This window comes from Thamnophis sirtalis, unplaced genomic scaffold (genome assembly GCF_051295495.1).
Source record: "Thamnophis sirtalis isolate CommonGarterSnake01/CBP01778 unplaced genomic scaffold, rThaSir2_p1.2 scaffold_11, whole genome shotgun sequence".
Lineage (NCBI taxonomy): Eukaryota > Metazoa > Chordata > Lepidosauria > Squamata > Natricidae > Thamnophis > Thamnophis sirtalis.
Genome location: NW_028261391.1, coordinates 66,897,636 through 66,919,499, shown reverse-complemented (window position 1 = coordinate 66,919,499; position 21,864 = coordinate 66,897,636). Strand labels below are relative to the sequence as shown.

Below are 21,864 nucleotides of genomic sequence, written 5' to 3'. Positions count from 1 at the left end.
GATTGGGCGGTAAGAACAATTATAGCCAATTGGTGAAAGAGAGCTGGCCACTGCGTGAGGGAATCTGAGCTGTGATTGGTTGCTGAGAGCAAAGGGGGAGTTTCCTTGTTTCCCCGTTTTTTCCTCTGTGTGCTCTCCATTGATTTTACCTCATGATCTTCCTGCTGATTTACCTGATGATGCTCCCGTTTTTATTTACTGGAAACATTTTTTTTTTTATTTAACACTACAATTTTGTGTCAGCATCTCTGACTCAAGTTTGGACACTGGTTGTGCAATTCCCTGACAATTGAGCCCAAAACTTTGTTCCTAAATGAGACAATTGTTAAGTGAATTTGCCCCATTTTAATAAGGCCCCATTGTACGGCCCTTCTTGCCATAGTTGTTAATCACTGTTAGCAACATAGTTAAGTGAATCTGGTTTCCTAATTGAGTTTGTCTGTCACAAAAGGTGATCACATGGTTCCACCACAAAACCGTGTTCGACTAAAGGGCGCTCGACGAAACCGCGTAGCTGACGTCATCACAGGGCGACAACAGCGCGGAGACAGAAGCACGCTGTAAACGCTAAACCTAAAATTAACCCCTAAACCTAACCCCCCTAAACCTAATCCTAAACCTAATCCTAACCCTTAACCTAACCCTAATCCTAACCTTAACTTGAATCAGCTTGTTTTTAAAGCACTATTTAAAGCGCCCTTCTTTCTCCGTGCTCGCTGTTGTCGCCCTGTTGATGATGTCAGCGACGCGGTTTAATCGAGCGCGCTTTAGTCGAGCACCGTTTTGTCGTGCCACGGATCACATAACCCTAGGACATTGCAACATCATGAGTCCGTTGCCAAATGTTCACATTTTGATTATGTGACGATGGAGAGGCAATAGTTTCAAGTGTGAAAAACACTTATAAGCCATTTTTTCAGTGCCATTGTCACTAAATGGACTGTTGTAAGTCGAGGACTACCTGTGCTCCTACTGGAGCAGAGACTGAAGGGAGAAAAGGAAATGTGTTCAGGAGACTGGTGCCTTAATGGATGTATGGGATACAGTGGAAAACTAATGAAAGGATAGAAGGACTGGCATACTTGCCCTTTTGGCGCTTTTGAATGGTTTCATCTGGAATATGGAACAATTGCACTTTGGGTTTTGGTTCTGCTCAACCCTAACCAATCTATTACTATTTATCAGAAACTGATAGTTTCTGGAAACCAATGAGCTTTTCAGGATTCAAAATAAAATAATTTCCCCCATTTTATCCACATCTCCAGTGAGAATAAAAAGTGACAGTAAGGAAGTGCTAACAGTTTTTATAGTTTTGAGACTGAAAAGCAATGTCAATGCAATTTCCAAGTCTAAAGATAGATGACATAGATTAGAAAACAGGCATTAAGGAATTGTTTCCTAGTACAGACAAAATTCTTTTAAAAAGTGGACAATATTCTCCAGCCACAGCAAAAAAATGTCATTCTAAGCCCAGCATTTTCTGGCTAGAGTGCTTTAAAAATATCATAAAATCAATCCAAATAATTGGGCATTTCTTTCTAAGCAGAGTTAGAAACAAGGCACTATTTTTTTACAAGCCTCTTGTATCAAATGAAGCATCTGATAATACCCGTGAATTAAGACTGAATTTTGTCACAAAAGTAAAGGGTTAGGAGCTTGTTGCTATTCTTCAAATATACTCAGCAAAGCATTGATGGAAAAGTTGGTTGAACTGCTCACCGGTATATGTAACACAGTGTTTCTCAACCTTGTCAACTTGAAGTTGTCTGGACTTCAACTCCCAGAATTCCCCAGCCAGCAAATGCTGGCTGGGGAATTCTGGGAGTTGAAGTCCAGACATCTTCAAGTTGACAAGGTTGAAAAACACTGATGTAACAGGTTTTGTATAACTTAACTGCAATCTTAAATACATCTATCAACACAGGAAGGTATCAAAAAAGAAGTTTCTACAAAGGAATATGAATAGGTGCATATAGATGAAGTCAGTGCAAAGAGACAGCCATTTTAATGAGTGGATTTCAAATCCTGATCCAATCTTATTTTATTAAAACATTTATATAGTCATCCATCTTATAACTCGAGACAACTCTCAATGAAATATTTTGAGCCGTAGCAATGATATAGTTCTTTTATAAAAGTCTTTTGAAAGACTTGCTTACAAAAAGTCTAATTTCCAAAAAATAGTAAGCCTTAATAAGCTGAATCTCTTTTCTCTTGCTTCAGTAGGAAAAAAAAAACTATTTTACATATTTAGATCACTGATGTTCTGAAAGATGTCAGGATAAAAATGGCGTAGAAGTGGGTTTGAAAGGCTTGGGATTCTACTTCCAGTCACCCATTTGTATCTAGGTATAGCTGGACTTCTTTGCTAAGGTCCAGATGGCCCACTAATTATATGAAAACAACCCAATGCATCTGGGAACTAGGAATTGGCAGCTGGGTATTAAGCTACTAGAAAACCTTTGACTATTCCTAGGTCCAAAAAAGGACTGGATGTTAATTGGAGTAAGAACCTTAAAGACCTGTTTGTTTAGAAAACCGAAACTGCTGTGTGAAAACAGTATCCAGAAATCTGTGGCAGTCAATTCCTAATTGCTATTTTATTTCAATGTCTTTTCTTTGTCTAACTGGCATGGGAAGCGAACAATCAACACCACCAGCAAACTCACATCTCATGCTAAAGGAGTATTTTCTACCACTCATCAATTATCATTAGTGTAGAATGCTCCTTATTTTGGAAGACTCAATTAGATTTGGAGAAAAGAATAAAAATCAACTGAGGAGCAATTGCATTTTCATCTTTGGCATTGGTCAGGCTGAATGCCCTGCTGAAATGCTCTGCAAAACATCAGACACAATGATACTCTCTTCAGCTATGCTTCCCCCACAGGGAGAGGAAGTCACTTTTCAAACTCTCAAGAAAACAAAGTACTTGCATCAGCAGGACAACTTACCAAGAAATGCTTCTGTCATCCGAAAGTATGAAACCACAAGTAAGGTGTTAACAGGAAAAAAAAACAGATGCATCCTATTGTATTATGTTCTAACGTTCTAATGCTAGGAAAGAGAAGATCAGCTGCAAGACGGATGGATTTGATTGCAATGTTGATGAGTGCATTGTTGATAGATCAACTTGGGGAAAATCTATCTTGTTACTAGGAGTCAAAGATAACTTAGTGGCACATAATCAATATGCTATGTGCTGCTTCATATCTAGGTCCATGAGTCCCTTGACTCTCCAAAACAACTGACAACCTGATTGTCCCTAGCAATGAGGCATGGTAGGTTTCCCTAAACTGACTGCAGACAAAAGGGAGGGAGGGTGTAAGAGCTACCTAGCTTAATGATCTCATTTCTGTTGAAACTGCTGTTGAAAGGAATATGTCCAAAAATGGTGAACCAGCCAATAGAAAATTCCCCAGTATATCCAAAGAAAGAGAGATTTCTGGGTCTCAGATCAAACGTAATAGACAGAAACACAATAAATTAAAAAAGGGGAAGATGGCATTTCTCTCACAGCATGTGATTAGGGGAAGCAAGGCCACCGTTTCTATGTATATGCCCCATTAATGTCTAATATTTTACCTCCAATAATTCAATTGCTCCTCCCTAATAGCATGTTGGAAAGCAGTTCAAATGTAATTAAATGACTTTTAATTAAAATCTAATTGTGGAGGGAGGAGACAGTTTACATGAATGTTGGATTTAATAGGCCAGCTTTTATTTTTTTATGCTTTGTTTTAATTATATTAAATTTAAAATATAATTTTGCAAACCAACTAAACTATGTAGTGCAATAAAGACAGACTGGACATCAAAGAAAAACTATGTAAATCTCACACTGAAAATAATAATCCATTATTTAGTATGATGCACAAATGTTTTGGTTCAATATGGCAATTTCGAGTTCTGATTATAAAGGAAAGCTTGGCTTTTTGTATGGCTATCATTTTGAGTGTTTCTCTGATCTCAGCAATATTAATCAAGCTACTGTTTTACATGAGGCATTTAAACATATTTCTTCCTCAGATGTAGGAAACAAAGGCCTTGGTTTAGGATGGACAAGTGATGTGGGAGATAAATGTTGTTAGGAAACAAGGAGTTAAACATACAACTCAACAAAAAGAGTTTGCTCAGTGCTGATCTAGATAATTATTTTTTTTTAAAAAGCAAAGGGAAAGTTTGCCATAGAACTTGAGAGCACAAGTAGCTGGATGAATGGGTTCCATGTATGCTATGTTGCAACTAAGTAATATATAGATGAGTAGGCATGATTATTTTGCACCAGTTTAGATTATATAAGGACTTCTTATACAATTTTTCTGTTTTGAAATTTTGAAGAACAAGAACATCTGCAAATCTTTCTTCAGAAATCTTGAATTCTTCCTCACAAAATGGGTCCAAATGGAGGCTGCTAAGGAACTGAGGGATTTAAGGCTAAGAGTAGTATTGCTTTCAATTCTAAATTTCTATAATTTCCATTATTACTGTTAATACCGCAAAATGCACCAAAGCTCCACCATCAACATTGTCGTTGATCATGGCCCTTCTGCTGAGAATCTCTTATTACCAGATAGTTTCTTGTAATTCTTCAGAAAAAAAAATATAAAGACTGAGTTCAGGTTTATGATCATTTAAGCCTCGTTTCTAGAACTGGAAATAGTTACACAATGGTCTATTATATCAGTAAGTATGCTATTATGCTACACTGTACTTTGCTAATGGATTACATTCTTACACAATTGTAGCACCATCTGTTGGCAAAGCAAGGAGTTGATACATTGGTACCCTTTAAGAAAAGCAATCCACTGCAAATTTAATTTCTCACACATCAATTTCTTAAATCAATAAAATCAATCTTTATTTTATTTCCTCTCTGTAGATAAACACACACATAATATTCAATTTTTTTAAAAAAAAAAACTTAGCAATTGGTTATTTGCATGCGTAGATGCATGGCACTAATGGAATCTCTTTTGCTCGTGGAAGAATCATTTCTAATTTAACATTAAAGAGTTCTGCAGAAAAATCCCAAATTTACAGCCTGAGACATTTTTCTAAAGAGAGAAGTACTCCTCTTGGCGAGTCTGGTATTTTTTTCCCTAGATTTGAATGCAATGTTTTAAATGCTTGTTACATTCTTTTATTAACCTTATTTCATTATTATAATTCAGATCATTTATCTATATTTTATTAAATATCCTTTCATTGGTCACTATCCCTTTATTGATATTTGGCAGATTTTTCTAAATAATCATCTCTTTGCCAGTTTTCTATATGCTCTTTTTGTTCTCTGCAGGCTGTTCAAATGCAACCATATTATTTTAGTTTACAAAGGATGCCTGCTCACCACAAAAAAAAGGTGCTAATACGTCTGAATTTCTTCTGAACATTAAGATGACAAAATGTAAGAGCATATGCACTAGTATTTAAAAAAACACTGCAATGTGGTATTTCCATCTATATTATCTCAACAGACTTAGGAGCATCTTCATAAAGCAAACTTATGCTTTTCTATAACTCTTTAAAACATCTGCATCATATGGCAGATCAGAAAAGGAACCACACATCCCCAGGAAAATATACAGCTGCTTTGAAGTGTTGGATACGCAATTATTTTTTTCTGTCTGTTCTAAGGCACTTTTTCTAAATTAGCAACAAAGCAATTCATATCAGTACTATATCCATCTATCATCCATTGCTGGGATCAAAAGCAAGCAGATATTGCTGATGTCCTTTGTAAATGAGGATAATGGATTATCAGCATGGAGTTTATAAAACAGTATCTGTACATGTTATCTTTCACACATAATTTAATACAAAAAAAAACAACCCTACCCCACTCTGCTTTTTATCTAAGTTATATAATTATCAACCTCTAACTTAGAAGGGGATGGGACATCTCTCTTATTGTTTCTGGCTATTTGGCAGATATTATAGGTGCCATCAATCAAGGAACATCCATCACCGTGTGGGACCCAAGAAATGAACCTGTCCTGTCATGATGCCATTCCTTTAGAACACCATTCCCTCAGAAATTAGATTGGGCCTGAACCTCCTAGTTATGTATTTTATTTTGCTGTTGTGTTTTAACTGCTATAAGCTATCCAGAACCACTATCTTAGATAATGGAAACATACAATAAACTGCAATAAATAAATGACATGCTAGGGCCATGATGGCGAACCTATGACATGTGTGCCCGAAGTGACACATGGAGCCATGTCACCTGGCAAGCATGGCATTGCCTGTTCCTCTTCCGGGTTTCTGGTGCGCATGTGCACATGATGATCAGCTGGTCTTTGTGCATGCGACAGTACCAGAAACTGAAAGAGCTGGTCTTCTGTTTTCCGGCACGCACATGGGTGCCAGAAAGCGAGGTGGCGCAGTGGTTAGGGTGCAGTACTGCAGGCCACTTTAGTTGACTGTTATCTGCAATTCAGCGGTTCAAATCTCACCGGCTCAAGGTTGACTCAGCCTTCCATCCTTCCGAGGTGGGTGAAATGAGGACCCAGACTGTGGGGGCAATTTGCTGACTCAATTTGCTAAAAATCTGTAAACCGCTTAGAGAGGGCTGAAATCCCTAAATCGGATCACTAGCTTGCCAATGCGTGTGCACACACTGGAATCTGGAAGCTCATTTTTTGGTGTGCGCATCCCCCCCTGGGCAGCTCCTCTTGTGTGTTCTGGCCCAGACAAGTGTGTATGCGCTCCTTTTTCAGCACTTAGTGCTGAAAAAGTTTGCCATCACTGTGCTAGGGTGTAGGAGAACAATTTTTTGTATCCTTAAAAAGCAACTGCTATTATCATCTGGTTAAATATTATATAATGCTGATTGTCTCTATATAGTGCCAGAGTTATACAAAGTAGTTTATCATATAACATACAAGGTTTTTTTTATCTATAACATATTTAATTTTTAAACAGGAAACATGAACTCATGTCATTTGGCACATATATTAAATGAAGTCCAAAAATATACCTGTAAAACTTTCATTGAGGTCACAATGCTTTTTCAAAGGATAATTGTTCATCACCGTAGGAACCTGTGCAGTTACGTTCAAAATTCTAGTATGAGCTTTTCCAACCACAATTGGAGCAGGAGAATTTGCATGTCCTGTTGAGAAGTGACCACTAATTTTTCTTTTTGGTGTTTTTAAAGAATTGTTATTCTAAAAAGAAATATATTAAAAATCAATTTAATGAAACATGTCACTATAGGTACAAATATAAATTTAAACGTCTAGTGATAATAGTAGTTTTATTTCAGTTCTGAGGAATATGTTATATCTTAGAGAAAAGTCTTAATTGGCCAATTTGTATAAGCTAAAACTTCACCAGGTTTTCCAGTTTGCTTCAAACAATTCTGGGACAATATATCCTTTCAATAGGAAAGAATTCAATAATGTACAAATAACATTCTGGAGGCAGAACCATCCAGAAAACACTGGAAACTTCTTTTTCTCCTTTCCATGTGACACTAATCCATTTTTTATCCAATTCAATCCAGTTTTTTTAAAAAATAAAAATTGCCAGAAAGCAAGCTGTTTTTTTTTAATTCACTACATCACTTATAGTTTAGAAGAGGGGTGTCAAACTCGATTTTATGGAGGCCACATCAGATTGTGTTTCACCTAGGGAGAGCCGGGGGTCATGGCCAAGGTGGGTGTGGCCAGCCTAACATCAGTTGTGCTGGGGACGCTTGAGCGCTCTTGCCAGTGAAAATGGGCTCCTGCGAGAACTTCCGACAACTCTCTGCCAATGAAAATGAAGCCGGGGGGGGGGGGGGGATAAATTGGCCGCCCTCCCAAGCTCCATTTTTTGCTGGAAGAGGCACCACAGGCCAGTTCTTTGCTGTTTCAAGAGTGGCTTTGTGGGCCAGATCTAAGCACCCCTTGGGCTGGATCTGGTCCGCAGTCCTTGACTTTGAAAGATTCACTTTCTGAAAATTACTAGATCATTTGTCTGAAATGGTATAGAGTCTCCTGCCTGAGCAGGGGGTTTAGACTAGAAGACCTCCAAGATCCCTTCCAACTCTGTCATTTTATTCTGTTCTGTTCCATCCTGTCCTATCCTATCTCAGGAACAGCCAGGTCAATGCAGTACAATGCACTGCAATACATAAGAAAAAAGAGAATTTTTCAAAAGAGAAGTTAAATAACCAAAAGATGAATCTGGCCCTACTACAAGGACAGAAAGAGAGATGGGAATGGGTGTGGTATCAACAGAATAAGAGTTATGGCTATTTTAATTTGAGCTTCCAACCTTAACCAAAGTCCCTGAAGGTAAAACAAAGAATACAAATTTTCCGGGAAAAGGGGGGAGGGGGTATTCAGAGAGACAAAAATATAAAAACTAAAGTTAAAAATAGAAGAATCAATAAAGAGTTCACCAACAAAGGAATTAAGTTAAAATAAGATAAAGTGCAAACCTTTAGAAATGTAAAGGATAAAGTTTACATTGGGTACAAATAGGAAACCAGTGGTTTTTGGTATGGGAAAGGACTCTATATATTTGAACAACAAAGAAGTCTTGGAATATAAAGTTAATCTGTCTGGTTGCCATTAACTTTTATTAAATTATTTTATAATTTTCTTCCAAGACTCAAATCAACTATAAATATTATTGACAAAATTTACTAGATATAAACTTGAAAAATGCTGCCCCAAAGGTGACTAATAGAAAATACTGCCTTCAATTAAAAGTAAAAGATCTTAAAACTGTTTTAAAATAGGTTGAAACTACCCCATCCTAAAACTTTTTTTCCATTAATAAAAGACAATTGTACCTAGAAATACTAGAGACAGAATTTAGGATTAACAAAGAATCCAAACGATCTCTCCCCAGTACTTAGAATCCAGATTCTTGAAGTTAAGCACTTGGAAAAAAGTTATTAATTATACGATTATCTGTTTTGCCTCTACCTTTGATGATTTTGATGCCACTTTCTTCGTCTTTCTTGTTTTAAGCACCTGTTTTGAAGCAGACTTCAGTTGCACTTTTGGAACACCTTGTTTCACTACTTCTGCCCAAGACTTCACAACTAAAACAACAATTGTTGAAGATTATTCACCTTAAACATTTTTAATAAAATATTTGATATATAATCAAGTTATAACTGTGCTTGAAACATAAAAGGTTTAATTCTGTTTTTACAAATTATCTAGCAATATATACAATTGTAACCCACCCATCAAGTTGGCTTCAGAAGCACCACTTCGTCTTTTGGAACGAATAGTACCCACAGTTCCACTTTTTCTCCTTATAGAACTTCTCCTCGTACAGGTTTTGCTCCTTAAGGATGAAGCGGCATTAGATGCTGCTTTTTTAAATTCACTGACTAAGCTCTCCGTATGCCTCTCTTGTGTAGAAGTTGCTTCACCCTCTGAAGATAGACTTCTTGCAACATGAGGATCAGAGATACACTGTTGCCTTTGGGGCACACTATCTAAGTCAGCTTGCCTTGACACAATATTTTCATATTGCTTCCTCTCAAAGGAACCCTGCGGGGAAACAAATAGGCAACACACACAAAAATCAAACTTTAGATTTTGAACTAACAGCAATCATATCTATTTCCTGCAGAACTTCTCAGAAAAATGAATGGAACAATTAGACATTCACAAAAAAACCCACAATATTTTGTAAAGGGTTGCCTTTGAAGACTATAAGGATATTACAATTAGTCCAGCGTGGGGTAGCATGTCTTAGGTTCCAATGAGAGCAGATCACACATAGATTGAAGAGCCTGCACTGGTTACCATTTCAGCTCCAACCACAATTTAAAGTGCTGGTGTCAATATTCTTCATAACTTGGTGCTTGGCTATCTATGGAAGAGTCTCCTCTAACCCAGTGTTTCTCAACCTTGGCAACTTGAAGATGTCCGGACTTCAACTCCCAGAATTCCCCAGCCAGCATTCGCTGGCTGGGGAATTCTGGGAGTTGAAGTCCGGACATCTTCAAGTTGCCAAGGTTGAGAAACACTGCTCTAACCAGATTTTACACAACCTTATTACATCATTTAGGGAGGGGCTGCATTTTTGCAGCCGCACCAAATTATGGAAAGTGCATCCTTTCAATAGATTTTAGGAAATTACTGAAAGCGGAGAATTATTTTAACAGCATTTCAGTAATATCATTGGTAGCTCTTGTCATTCGTCTTTCCCATTTCAATTTTGGTTTTCCAATTTGAATTGTATTTTGTTTTCATTCTGTTGGTTTTTTTAACTGTAACATTCTAACCAATAATAGTCCAAAAGACTGTGATAGTATAAAAAACAAATAAAATCACACAACACTTAGCTCTAAACCTTTCTCATTTGCCAATTGTTTAACATAAACTAAAATTAACTTCTTTTCAAATCTATTACCTAGCAACTTTATGAAACTATGAAAAGATGCAAAGCAGTAGATAAAAAAAAGGAGAAGTCAGCTAATTTTAGGCATTGCCTTATCTTGCTCAGAACACAGATCTGGCCATTCTGGAGATATTCTAGCATATTTCTGGAAGTAAATAATCCAGAGCAAGGAGGGATTCATAGTCTAGCTCTAGAATGGACTTTCTTGGAACATTATCCCCAGAGACAGAACTTTCTGTATTACTTCCCAGGTATCTACAAAGATTTCCAAGCTCTCCACTATTCTGTGAAATAACTATTTCAGAAATTTGCTTTCTCAAGTAAATATTTGGTAAGCTTTAAAGATGAATGTTATTATTTTGAAAAATGTTCTAATTTAAAAATAAAAGTCAATAGTATCCACAATAACCAAAAGATGGCTATATTTCTGCTGGATGGTTTTTCATTTTTTTAACAGAATGTGAAATATTTACCCAATTTTGTTTTGGGAGTTTCTAACAATAAAATAGGAATAAATGTTTTACCAAAAGATTTATCAATTTTATTTATGACATTTATTTGCTACCCATCTCGCTATTACACTACTCTGAAATAAAATCAGCATTTTTTTAAATAGAAAAGAAGCATTCAAGTGCAATATATCACCAACTCCTCACAGAAAGAATTCTAAGGAAATATTTAGGTATACTAAGAAGTGCATAGCTTATATTCCTCCCCCCCCAAAAAAATCTTTGTAAATTCCATGATTTAAAATTTCTGATCAATTGTTTTAACATCTTTGCACAGATACATTATTTAAAACACAAAGTTTTCAATAGCAATAGCAATATAGCAGTAGACTTATATACCGCTTCATAGGCCTTTCAGGCCTCTCTAAGCGGTTTACAGAATCAGCATATCGCCCCCAACAATCCGGGTCCTCATTTCAGTATGAAGAATAGTGAAGTATAGACAAACATATATATATATATATATATATATATATATATATATATATATATATATATATATATATATATATATATATATATATATATATATATATATATATATATATATATATATATATATATATATATATATATATGTTTGTCTATATATATATATTGTTGTGGGAACAAGACCAATTATTTGGTTAAAATGTAAATATTCCTAGCAATCAGTTGTTCTGTCAATCAATCACATACCTGTGTTACAGACTGCCTTACTTCTGCAGCTTTTTTCAGAACTGCTCTTGGTGAGTTTCCAAATGGCATGCTTAATCTTGCTGGAATGGCCCCCTTTTTAAGTGGCGAGTTTGGAGGTAAGCGCTTATCAAAGAGTTCAGGACTCAGATGGCCACCAAAAGACACTCTCCTCCTCTTTCCAAGTGATTGGACTAGAAGATCTAGTTCTGTACCTCTACGCTTTTGAGGTGATTTCCTAGCCTCTATAAATGAAGAATAAATTATAGCAAAATGAACACAATGCCTTTCAACATTAATACAATTAAAAAGTCTACGCTCAGAATACAAGTGCTTAATTTTAAAAAGATTAAACTTAGACTTACTTTTTACACTTTTGGTAATATTTTCAATCATAACTAAGGCACTAACATTTCAAACAATTTAATCTCTTATTTCTAGTAACAATGTTAAACAAGCCAATTAACTGGGAGAAAAATAAAGTGGTAATTTTTTTTATCTTAACCAAAGTTACTGGAGACAGCATACAGGTGAAACTCAAAAAATTAGAATATCGTGCAAAAGTTCATTTATTTCAGTAATGCAACTTAAAAGGTGAAACTAATATATGAGATAAGATTCATTACATGCAAAGCAAGATAGTTCAAGCTGTGATTTGTCATAATTGTGATGATTATGGTTTACAGCTCATGAAAACCCCAAATCTACCATCTCAGAAAATTAGATTACATGCAATCAATAAAACAAGGATTGTACATAGAACAATATCGGACCTCTGAAAAGTATAAGCATGCATATGTACTCAGTACTTGGTTTGGGCCCCTTTTGCAGCAATTACTGCCTCAATGTGGCGTGGCATGGAAGCTATCAGCCTGTGGCACTGCTGAGGTGTTATGGAAGACCAGGATGCTTCAATAGCGGCCTTCAGCTCTTCTGCATTGTTCGGTCCCATGTCTCTCATCTTTCTCTTGGCAATGCCCCATAGATTCTCTATGGGGCTCAGGTCAAGCGAGTTTGCTGGCCAATCAAGCACAATAATCCCACGGTCATTGAACCAGGTTTTGGTGCTTTGGCAGTGTGGGCAGGTGCCAAGTCCTGCTGGAAAATGAAGTCAGCATCCCCTTAAAGCTCGTTTGCAGCAGGAAGTGCTCCAAAATCTCCTGGTAGACGGCTGCGTTGACCCTGGACTTAATGAAGCACAGTGGACCAACACCAGCAGATGACATGGCTCCTCAAATCAACACTGTGGAAGCCTCCCACTGGACTTCAAGCATCTTGCAGTGTGTGCCTCTCCATTCTTCCTCCATACTCTGGGTCCTTGGTTTCCAAATGAGATGCAAAAGTTACTCTTATCAGAAAAGAGGACTTTGGACCACTGAGCAACAGACCAGGTCTGTTTTTCTTTAGCCCAGGTAAGATGCTTCTGATGTTGCTTGTTATTGAGGAACGGCTTGACAAGAGGAATACAATCTTTGAAGCCGATGTCCAGCATCTGTCTGTGTGTGGTGGCTCTTGATGCACTGACTCCAGCCTCAGTCCACTCCTTGTGAAAGTCCCCGACTCTTTTGAATGGCCTTTTCCTCACAATCCTCTCCACGCTGCGGTCATCCCTGCTGCTTGTGCAACTTTTTCTTCCACACTTTTCCCTTCCACATAACTTTCTATTAATGTGCTTTGATACAGCACTTTGGGAACATCCAACTTCTTTTGCAATTACCTTTAGAGGCTTTCCCTCTTTATGGAAGGTGTCAATGATGGTTTTCTGCACAACTGTCAGGTCAGCCGTCTTTCCCATGATTGTGATTCCTACTGAACCAGACTGAGAGGCCATTTAAAGGCTCAGGAACCCTTTGCAGGTGTTATGGCTTAATTAGCTGATTAAAGTGGGACATTTTGAGCCCAGAATATTGCACCTTTTCACAATATTCTAATTTTCTGAGATGGTGGATTTGGGGTTTTCATGAGCTGTAAGCCATAATCATCACAATTATGACAAATCATGGCTTGAACTATCTTGCTTTGCATGTAACGAGTTTATCTCATATATTAGTTTCACCTTTTAAGTTGCATTGCTGAAATAAATGAACTTTTGCACGATATTCTAATTTTTTGTTTCACCTGTATAGCAATTATAATTTTTTGGTATAAAAAGAAATTGTATTTACCTGACTTTTTGTTAAGTGGACATAACACATTCATTTCAGAAACAGCATTAACCTTGGCTGATATTTGAACTCTGCTTTCATAACTGGGAAAAGTAGGTATATCGTTTTTCATATTAACATTCTGCTCATGGCTTTCTGTTCCTATTTTTTTATTTTCATCTGCAGGACATTTCGTTTCCAAGGCTTTTTCAGGAATCTCATTTGCCATTATTTCACTGGTTTGGGAAAGATTTGCAGGAATCATTGATTCTTTATCTACTGCCTCTATACAAGAATATCCATTTGAAATAGTTTTATTTAGTTCAATGTTGTTATTGCAGTTTTCACTAGTATTAAGATGACGTGAACTGAAAACAGTACTAGAATTTCCATCTTCTGAATCTTTCAGATTAGGCGCTGTTTCTGTGACCAGTTCTCTATTTTCGTTTGTTTTAGAATATATATTTTCAATCAAAATACCAGATTCATGCTCCTGCTCACTAACTTGTACAGGGCACTGTTTCATTTCTCCAGAGCTCTTCCTTCTGTTCAGTGACTCTACTTCAACCCCTGTCCTTCTGGACTTGGAAGATCTTCTAGACCTTCTAGAATGTGGACTGGAATAATTTTGAGTACTCTCCCAGCTAGGCTTTGTTTTGGGCAAAGCATTTTCTACAGATGTGAAAACATCTATTACGTTAAATTTGTTAAGGCACTTAGCCTTTTCTGCATCGTCCAATGACTGTATACTTGTTTCAGGGAAATGCTGTGCGCTCTGCTGGCTGGCTTCAAAATGTGCATGCTTTCCCACTTCATTATCTTCTATGCTCTTAACATCTGACTGATTTGTACCATCACATTCTTGTTTTTGTTGTGTATCACAATTTTGAGTGTTTGGTGATTTTTCAGAATTCTTCTCTTCAAATGTTGGTAGTGGACTTGCTACAAGATCATGGTTTCCTTGAATTTTACTGTCTTCAGATTGTTCAACTTTAGTTGACTTTGCTCGACGCATTGCGGACCTCCTGGATCTTGAGTGAAATACATCTTCCAGCAAGGTCTCATCACCAGTATTTTCCTTTGCATTGCCTGCGCCTTCTTTATGCTTCATTAATTCATAGAGTTTGCTAAAAGGAGACAATTCATTTGCTTTTTCAACGCTCAGCGTTTTGCAATTAAATTCAGGTGTGCTGTATTGTTTTTGAAGTTTTTTCTCACTTCTTTTAGGAGAGCAAATTTCAAATTTCTTGCCTACAGGAATATGAAACAGGCAGATTTTAAAATCAGTTTTCTTGAATATAGTTAAAACTATTTTTGAAGCATTATACAGATAAAGTACTGATCAGAAAGTAATTTTTGAGGGATTAAGCAGACATTTACAAATCCTTAGAAAAAAGTGCTTCACAGCACACAGGGGTGTGTACAAAGAATCTCTTTTCAAATCAGCCAATTTTTTCCAGCCTCAAGCAACAGCTTTGTAAACTGCTTCCAACCATATCCACATGCTTGTGACTTCCTACTTTGAAAATTCTCTCAATGGTAACAGCTAGGAAGTTTAGGAAGCAACTACATGAACCTGCAAAAAATATATGACTACTTTAGTGATCTTAAAAGATGAGCCTTGGACAGAACTGCAGACATTACAATATACCCTCTTCAAAGGATTTGCACAATTCTATTAAGTTCAACAAATCAAAACTATGGAAGCCAAATTTTATTTGTAATTGCCTAACAATATAGTATAAATATACGCAAGCAGATTATTTGTAATTTTCCAAATCATTTTCCCTTAAGGAATAGATGTGTTCATAAGCTCTGTTATGAAAGTTACTTAATGGACAAGAAAATATATGGGTCACTCTCTAAAATGTAATCAGCTATGAAATATTATTTCTAATATAATTTTAAGACTAGCCTGTTTCTCAACTCTTAATTATCATGGTTTAGAGCAGTGATGGGTAACTTTTTCCTTGTTGCGTGCCGAATGTACGGGCGTACACGCACACCAACACTCCCGCGTGCCAGCACCCATAATGCAATGTGCGGCCTCTGCACATGTGTGGACCCTCACGAACCTTTTACTCATGCGCATGCGCACACCTACCGTGCATGCTCTCCCCCCCCCCCCAATTTTGGACAAAACCTTTGCTGGCACAAATGGCCTGCTTTTGCAGAGGCAGCAGCAGCTCCTCCTCCTGGCAGCCTCACACTCTGGGCAGCATCCAGCCAGCCAGCAGGACCACGGAGGAGTGAACTGCCCAGCCTGCTGCTGGCATGCCTCCCTTACAGAAATGCCCTGCTCTGCCCATGCAGCCCGCCCCTCTCAGGGACCATAAGCTGGCTTGCCCTGCAGGGCCAGTGAAGAAAGCAGCGTCCCAAGTAACAGCGGCTTGCAATCTCAGAGCACTGCAGTTTGAGCTGAGCTCCACCATGTCCTCACCACACCATGCACCGTAGTTTGCAAATTGTTTTCTGAGCCTGTTAGTAACCTAGTTTCTGAGTATACTTTAAACCAGTGATGGCGAACCGATGGCACATGCGCCACAGATGGCATGCGGAGCCCTTTTTGCCGGCACGTGAGCAGTCGCCCATCGATTAAACCAAATCCATTCATGTATTTTAACAGCACATTCCCAATGGCTACTTTCATTTGTTTTACCACTGACTAGTAAACGCATCCTTTTTGTTAATAAAAAGTGATTACTACAATGAAGCATTTTATAGAAAAAGAACAAAAAAATTACCAACCAGTAATCGGAGAACTTTTGTAATCTGAGTTCTGCGGGTGCAGCAAGTCCATCTGTTGCATATGCTGAACATGAAGAATCTGTAAAATTAAAATTAAATAGAAAAGGAATTTAATGTTTCTTTTAAGCTTGCCATTTTTCCTTGTAGAAAATTAAATAGAAAAGGAATTTAATGTTTCTTTTAAGCATGCCATTTTTCCTTGTAGAAAACATGAATGGCAGACCAGAGAAAATATCTTAATTTTCTACAGCCGAACACCAATATCAAATATTGTTTCCTCTGAATTATAGTTAAAAGGGTGGAATAGAATGATTAAAAGTGAAAGGTAACTGATAATGACCAATTACTAAATTAAGCCAAAGAGCAACACATCATTAATTTCTACATTTTATGACTGTACCCTTCGCCGAACTAAGAAAAACATAACAATTTTTATTTTACCTGTAATGTTTCCTTCTCTTGAGATCTAGAAAGTCTCTTCTGAGGAAGTGATGAACGTGGATATTCAAATCTATTCAAGTACAAAGATTGCTTACATTAAAATTAATCCAACTTTAAGACTTTAAAAAGTTATGAAATCCACTTTATTCAAAATTATTAGTGTTTTCATCTCCAATCTAGTATAGTTTTAGACTAATGGTTTAATTACTTTTTACATAATCTGTTTTCCTGTTTGGGCAGTTTTCTTATCAATCAAATTATTTTAAAATTTCCTTGATCTTCAGATTTCTAAAAAGCACTATTTCTAGCACACTCATATTTGCTTATATCATTGTTACATACCTGAAAGAACGATCAATAATTGTAAGTATATCCCCATGTTTTAAGTGTGTGGGATCTTGAAAGAGAGTCCCATTTAGCTGTGTTGGATTCGCAGAACTCAAGTTAAACAGCACTGCCTAAAAATACATAGGAATAAAATACGAATATCCAGATCAATCAATAAAGCACAAGTACCAGAAATATTAGGATTGCTTAAGTACCAAAAATAATAATACATACCTCTTTATTTTCATTGATTTCAATTTTACAATGTTCTTTAGAAACTTGAGGAAGCTGGATTCGAATATCACATTCTTTTTTCCTTTAAAATATAAAATAATTACAAGGTTATTAGTTCAAATTATTTAACTACATGTTCTTATATACACATCTCTTAAAATATATTATGATCTCTAAATTTCTAATTCATTTCCACCTAGCATAAGGCAATGCAGCTGTTGCTGAAGATGTATTGAGACAACCTAATTTTTAGATTGAGGTTTAAGAACTTCTTTAAAAAATGGTTAGGTTTTTGATTAAACAAATATCTTGCATAAATAATATACACTGAAGCAGATCAAATCCATTGTGAGATATACTGCACAACTAAAGAAATTATATAGAAGTCAAATGAAGGAACCCAGGAAAGTAAGTTATGACACTACCTAAACCAGCGGTTCTCAACCTGTGCGTCGCGACCCCTTTTGAGGCCCAACGACTGTTAGACAGGGGTTGCTGAGACCAGCGCAACTCTAAAGTTTAGACTCCACCTCACGTTCCTTGAAATCCCAGTGGATGGGCTCTGGAATGGCCGCGCAGAGCGTCACCGCGGCTCCACACTGTAAAAACATATGTGCGCGCACACAACCTATAGAATTAGCCTGAGACTTCGTAATGGAGGGAAAGTATTCCTGCGAGGGAGGAAGGGGCTTAGGTCCTGCTCTGGGCTATAATTGTGTGGGGCATGTGCGTGGCTATGTTTTCCACACCGCTGCCAGGTACTTTTAACTATATCTAAATCCACAACCAGACCTGTCATCAAGAGCCAAGCTCAGGAGCCCAAATTGGCCCCATTCACACAATGAAAACCTGCTTGCTAAAAGTACCATAAACCATGCACAAAGGAAAAGAGAAAAAAAATGCAATGCAATAAAACAATTTTAAAAATGATACAAGTGGAATTATTATTAGAAATAAAATGTAACAGAGAAAATGATATGTATGAAAATATAAAGTTGCGTTTCCTGAAATGCCACCCTGAGAACCCATCAGAGAAAGTATATAAGCAAGGACAACAACGGAAAGGAGGAAAGATGAGAATGGAAAGGAAGAAAGAGTAAAAGCAGAGGAAGTAAGGGAGGGAAATTAAGAGTAGGAGAGAGGGTAAGAAAGGAAGAGGGAAGGAAAGAGAGGAAGAAGGGAGGAAGGAGGAGGGAAAGAAAGAAAGGGTAAAGCAGAGGAAGTAAAAGAGGGGAAGTAAGAGGAGGGGTGAGGGTAAGAAGGAGGAGAAGAGGAGGAGGGGAGAAAAGAGAGAGGAAGAAGGGAAGAAAGAGAGGAAAGAAGAAGGCAGAGAAGGGAGTTCGAGAAGATAGGAGCAAAGTTGTTGCAAAATAAAATGGGGTGGCAAAAAAGTGACCCAAACTGTATTCTATATATTTGTAAGAAAACAATGATTAATGATAATGATATAATTAATGGTAATTATAAGAGTGTATATTTGTGAATGAACTTAAAAGAGAAAATAAAACACTTTAAAAAAAATTAAAAATAAACAATGCACGACGTTTGCCCAATAAATTAAGGTGAAGCTTACCACCACCACCAAGGTTAAGAGCACTCCTGCAAACAACCCCAAACCAGGTTGAAGATTCATCCAGGCAGGGTAAGCAAGTTTGTGAATGCAGCTGCAGACAACTTAGTTAAGGAGGCTGTGGGAATAAAGCCACTGTGTGTCTCTGTGTATGTGTGTGTATGATTGTATAGCAGCTGAGGTTGTCCAGCCTCCAGGATGTGATTCTTTTCAGACCCAAAATTTAGGAGTAGACAAAATGTTGGCTGCCTCTAGAAAAAAGATGTGGAGGCTCTAGTGTAGAAAAAGTGCATAGAATAGCAACCAAGAGGATTAGGGGACTGGAAGCTCAAACATATGAAGAACAGTTGCAGGAACTGGGTATGTCTGGTTGAATGAAAAGAAGGACATAAGGGTGATATGATAGCAGTCTTCCAATATCAATATCTACATTACGATTCATAACAGTAGCAAAAGTACAGTTATAGAGTAGCAACGGCAAAAAATTTTATGGTTAGGGGTCACCACAACATAAAGGGTCGCGGCATTAGGAAGGTTGAGAACCACTGACCTAAAACTTCTGTCACAGAAAGGACAGCCCGACATCACAATTACATAATGAAAATCCTACACAAATAAGCCCCTTATCAATTTAAAGTCTTACCTTCCAAACACACAAGAGTTTGAAGTGAGCGGAAAATGAGTTCCATCAGTCCCATTTCTCTTAATAACAACAATTTCTGCCAAAGATGGCATTTTCAATTCGTAGATCTTACCTCTAAGGGAAAAATAAAATAAAATTATTGCAGATTTCAACAGACCTTGGTGCCCATACGTGTAAAATTCATGGTTGTGCATAATGTTTGCTACCACAACTGAGGTCCGAGGTCCTTTTCCATTTTTTGAATAGAAAAAAATTACATTATGACTACAGGAAAAATGTGCTTTAAATCTATAATGGACTTCCGACTGTAATAAAGCATTGCGTCACATTCCCTGGTCATGTGATCTGGGTGCTGGGCAACTTATTTGTATTTATGAACAGTTGCCAACCGCCCTGAGAGCATACGGTCACCATCTACAATCTTTTCTGATGGCTTTGCCCAGAAAGTCAATGAAAACTTACTTTAAGAGTAATTTGTTTATAATTGTTGGCTCCTCCGGGATTGGGCGGCCTATAAATCGATTAAAACTTGAAACTAAACTTGAAACTACTTAGGTGAGTAGTACAAGCAAATTTTTAAAAATCCTGAAAATTAAATTGTGAGAAAAATCAAGAGGGAAAAAGAAAAATTACAATAACCCATTAGTGCAACGTAAAAGGATTAATGCAGTCTACAAAGGTTTTCTTCTTTGGACCGGGGAACTTAAAATTTATTCATTTTATGATCTTGCACCTGGATTAGAATTATAGATAGAATCTCAGTTGAGATTGAGAGACCGCCTGCTGCCAATTACCTCCCACAGACCCATTAGATCTCACAGGGTTGGCCTCCTCCAGGTGCCATCTACCAGCCAATGTCATCTGGCTACTACCCGGGGGAGGGCCTTCTCTGTGGCAGCTCCGGCCCTTTGGAACGAACTCCCCGCAGGGATTCGGACCCTCACCTCTCTCCAGGCCTTCCGAAAAGCTGTCAAAATCTGGCTTTGCCGGCAGGCCTGGGGGTGATGAGTTCCCTCCCCTCTCGACATGTATGGTTGTGCGACTGTTGTTTACTTTTATTATTTGTATTTTGTCTTTTATGTTCCCCCCTTTTCCCCCCCTTGAATTGTTCGCTGCCCTGAGTCCTCCCGGAGAAGGGCAGCATACAAATAATACAATACAATACAATACATACATACATAAATATTAGGCAGGTATTCCCCTATGCCAGATAATCCTTTTAATGTCTCCTGGAATGAGAATGCAACCTAAATCAGAGTGGTAGGTAGATTACATGCTTTTTCCCAATGAACTATTTCAGACAGAATGGTCACAGGGCTTGGAACTTGAGAGCCTGAACTACTCACTAGGTGAACTTGGATTTCATGCCTCCTGTAACTTGGAGGGTACCTTGTGACATCAGAAAAAGAGCAGGAGAATTGAGAAGCAGGCCAATGTGCAGTGAAGTAGCAAACTCGTAAGTGATGTATCTGATATTAAGCCTGACATTACCTGCTTGGATTAGATGCTGGGGAAGTTTCCTGCATGAACTAAAAATTTAAATTTCTCTACCTATAGTCATACCTGCAAAAGAAAAAAAAAAAGCAGATTAACTCAGAAACTGAAGCCTTCTGTAACTCCTTAATAAGAAAGGAAAAAGCAATAAACCTACTTACTGAAAAACACTAACATTTTTTCTTACATCTAAAATGGATCTGTATCTCAATTTGTACGCAACCCTTCTCTTCAACAAGTTTCACATTGTACAGTCAGAAGACTTCCTGTTTTGTGGTGTGTGTTAAGAGTAAAACAGCAAGTCAATCACAGCGCCTGAAACGTTCTCAGAATGGCTTTATTTTATACGGAAGTTGGTATAAAACCAGTATTGTTCAAGGACAAGGTAAAATCTGCAATATGGGCAAACTACCCGAGTTTGCATCACTGACACCAGCCCGTTTCAGCTTGAAACCTTTGGGGTTAGTCGATTTGGATGATTTAAAAAGACGGGTAGCCAAATTCAAGGATAAAGCTATTCAAGACCTACCTTGAATAGGTACGATGATGTCAATATGGTAAACATTTGAGTTAAGATATTTGAATTAATATGAGTTAATGGAAGAGATGCACAAAAACATGTTGTAACCAGCTGATATACTTTTTTATAATATATACTTGTGTTTTTTCTTTTGTTTTCTTTTGTTTTTTTTCCCCTGCCTTGTTTTCTGTTTTTTTGTG

At 37.4% G+C, this 21,864-nt stretch overlaps 1 protein-coding gene across 1 annotated transcript in view; it reads right to left on the bottom strand.

Annotated features, from left to right (window-relative positions):
* Positions 1–21,218, bottom strand: part of MKI67 (marker of proliferation Ki-67) — a 31,445-nt gene extending 10,227 nt beyond the window's left edge. Inside the window, exons 1-11 of the mRNA XM_087725983.1 lie at positions 21,142–21,218; positions 19,651–19,764; positions 17,438–17,519; positions 17,219–17,334; positions 16,877–16,946; positions 16,436–16,514; positions 13,709–14,938; positions 11,547–11,788; positions 9,191–9,503; positions 8,925–9,043; positions 6,983–7,172 (exon numbers count right to left, since the gene is read on the bottom strand). Of these exons, the coding sequence (XP_087582109.1) occupies positions 6,983–7,172; positions 8,925–9,043; positions 9,191–9,503; positions 11,547–11,788; positions 13,709–14,938; positions 16,436–16,514; positions 16,877–16,946; positions 17,219–17,334; positions 17,438–17,519; positions 19,651–19,764; positions 21,142–21,176 (2,590 nt within the window). The 5' untranslated portion in view covers positions 21,177–21,218. The remainder of the gene's footprint in view (positions 1–6,982; positions 7,173–8,924; positions 9,044–9,190; positions 9,504–11,546; positions 11,789–13,708; positions 14,939–16,435; positions 16,515–16,876; positions 16,947–17,218; positions 17,335–17,437; positions 17,520–19,650; positions 19,765–21,141) is intronic.
* Between the last annotated feature and the right edge of the window lie 646 nt (positions 21,219–21,864).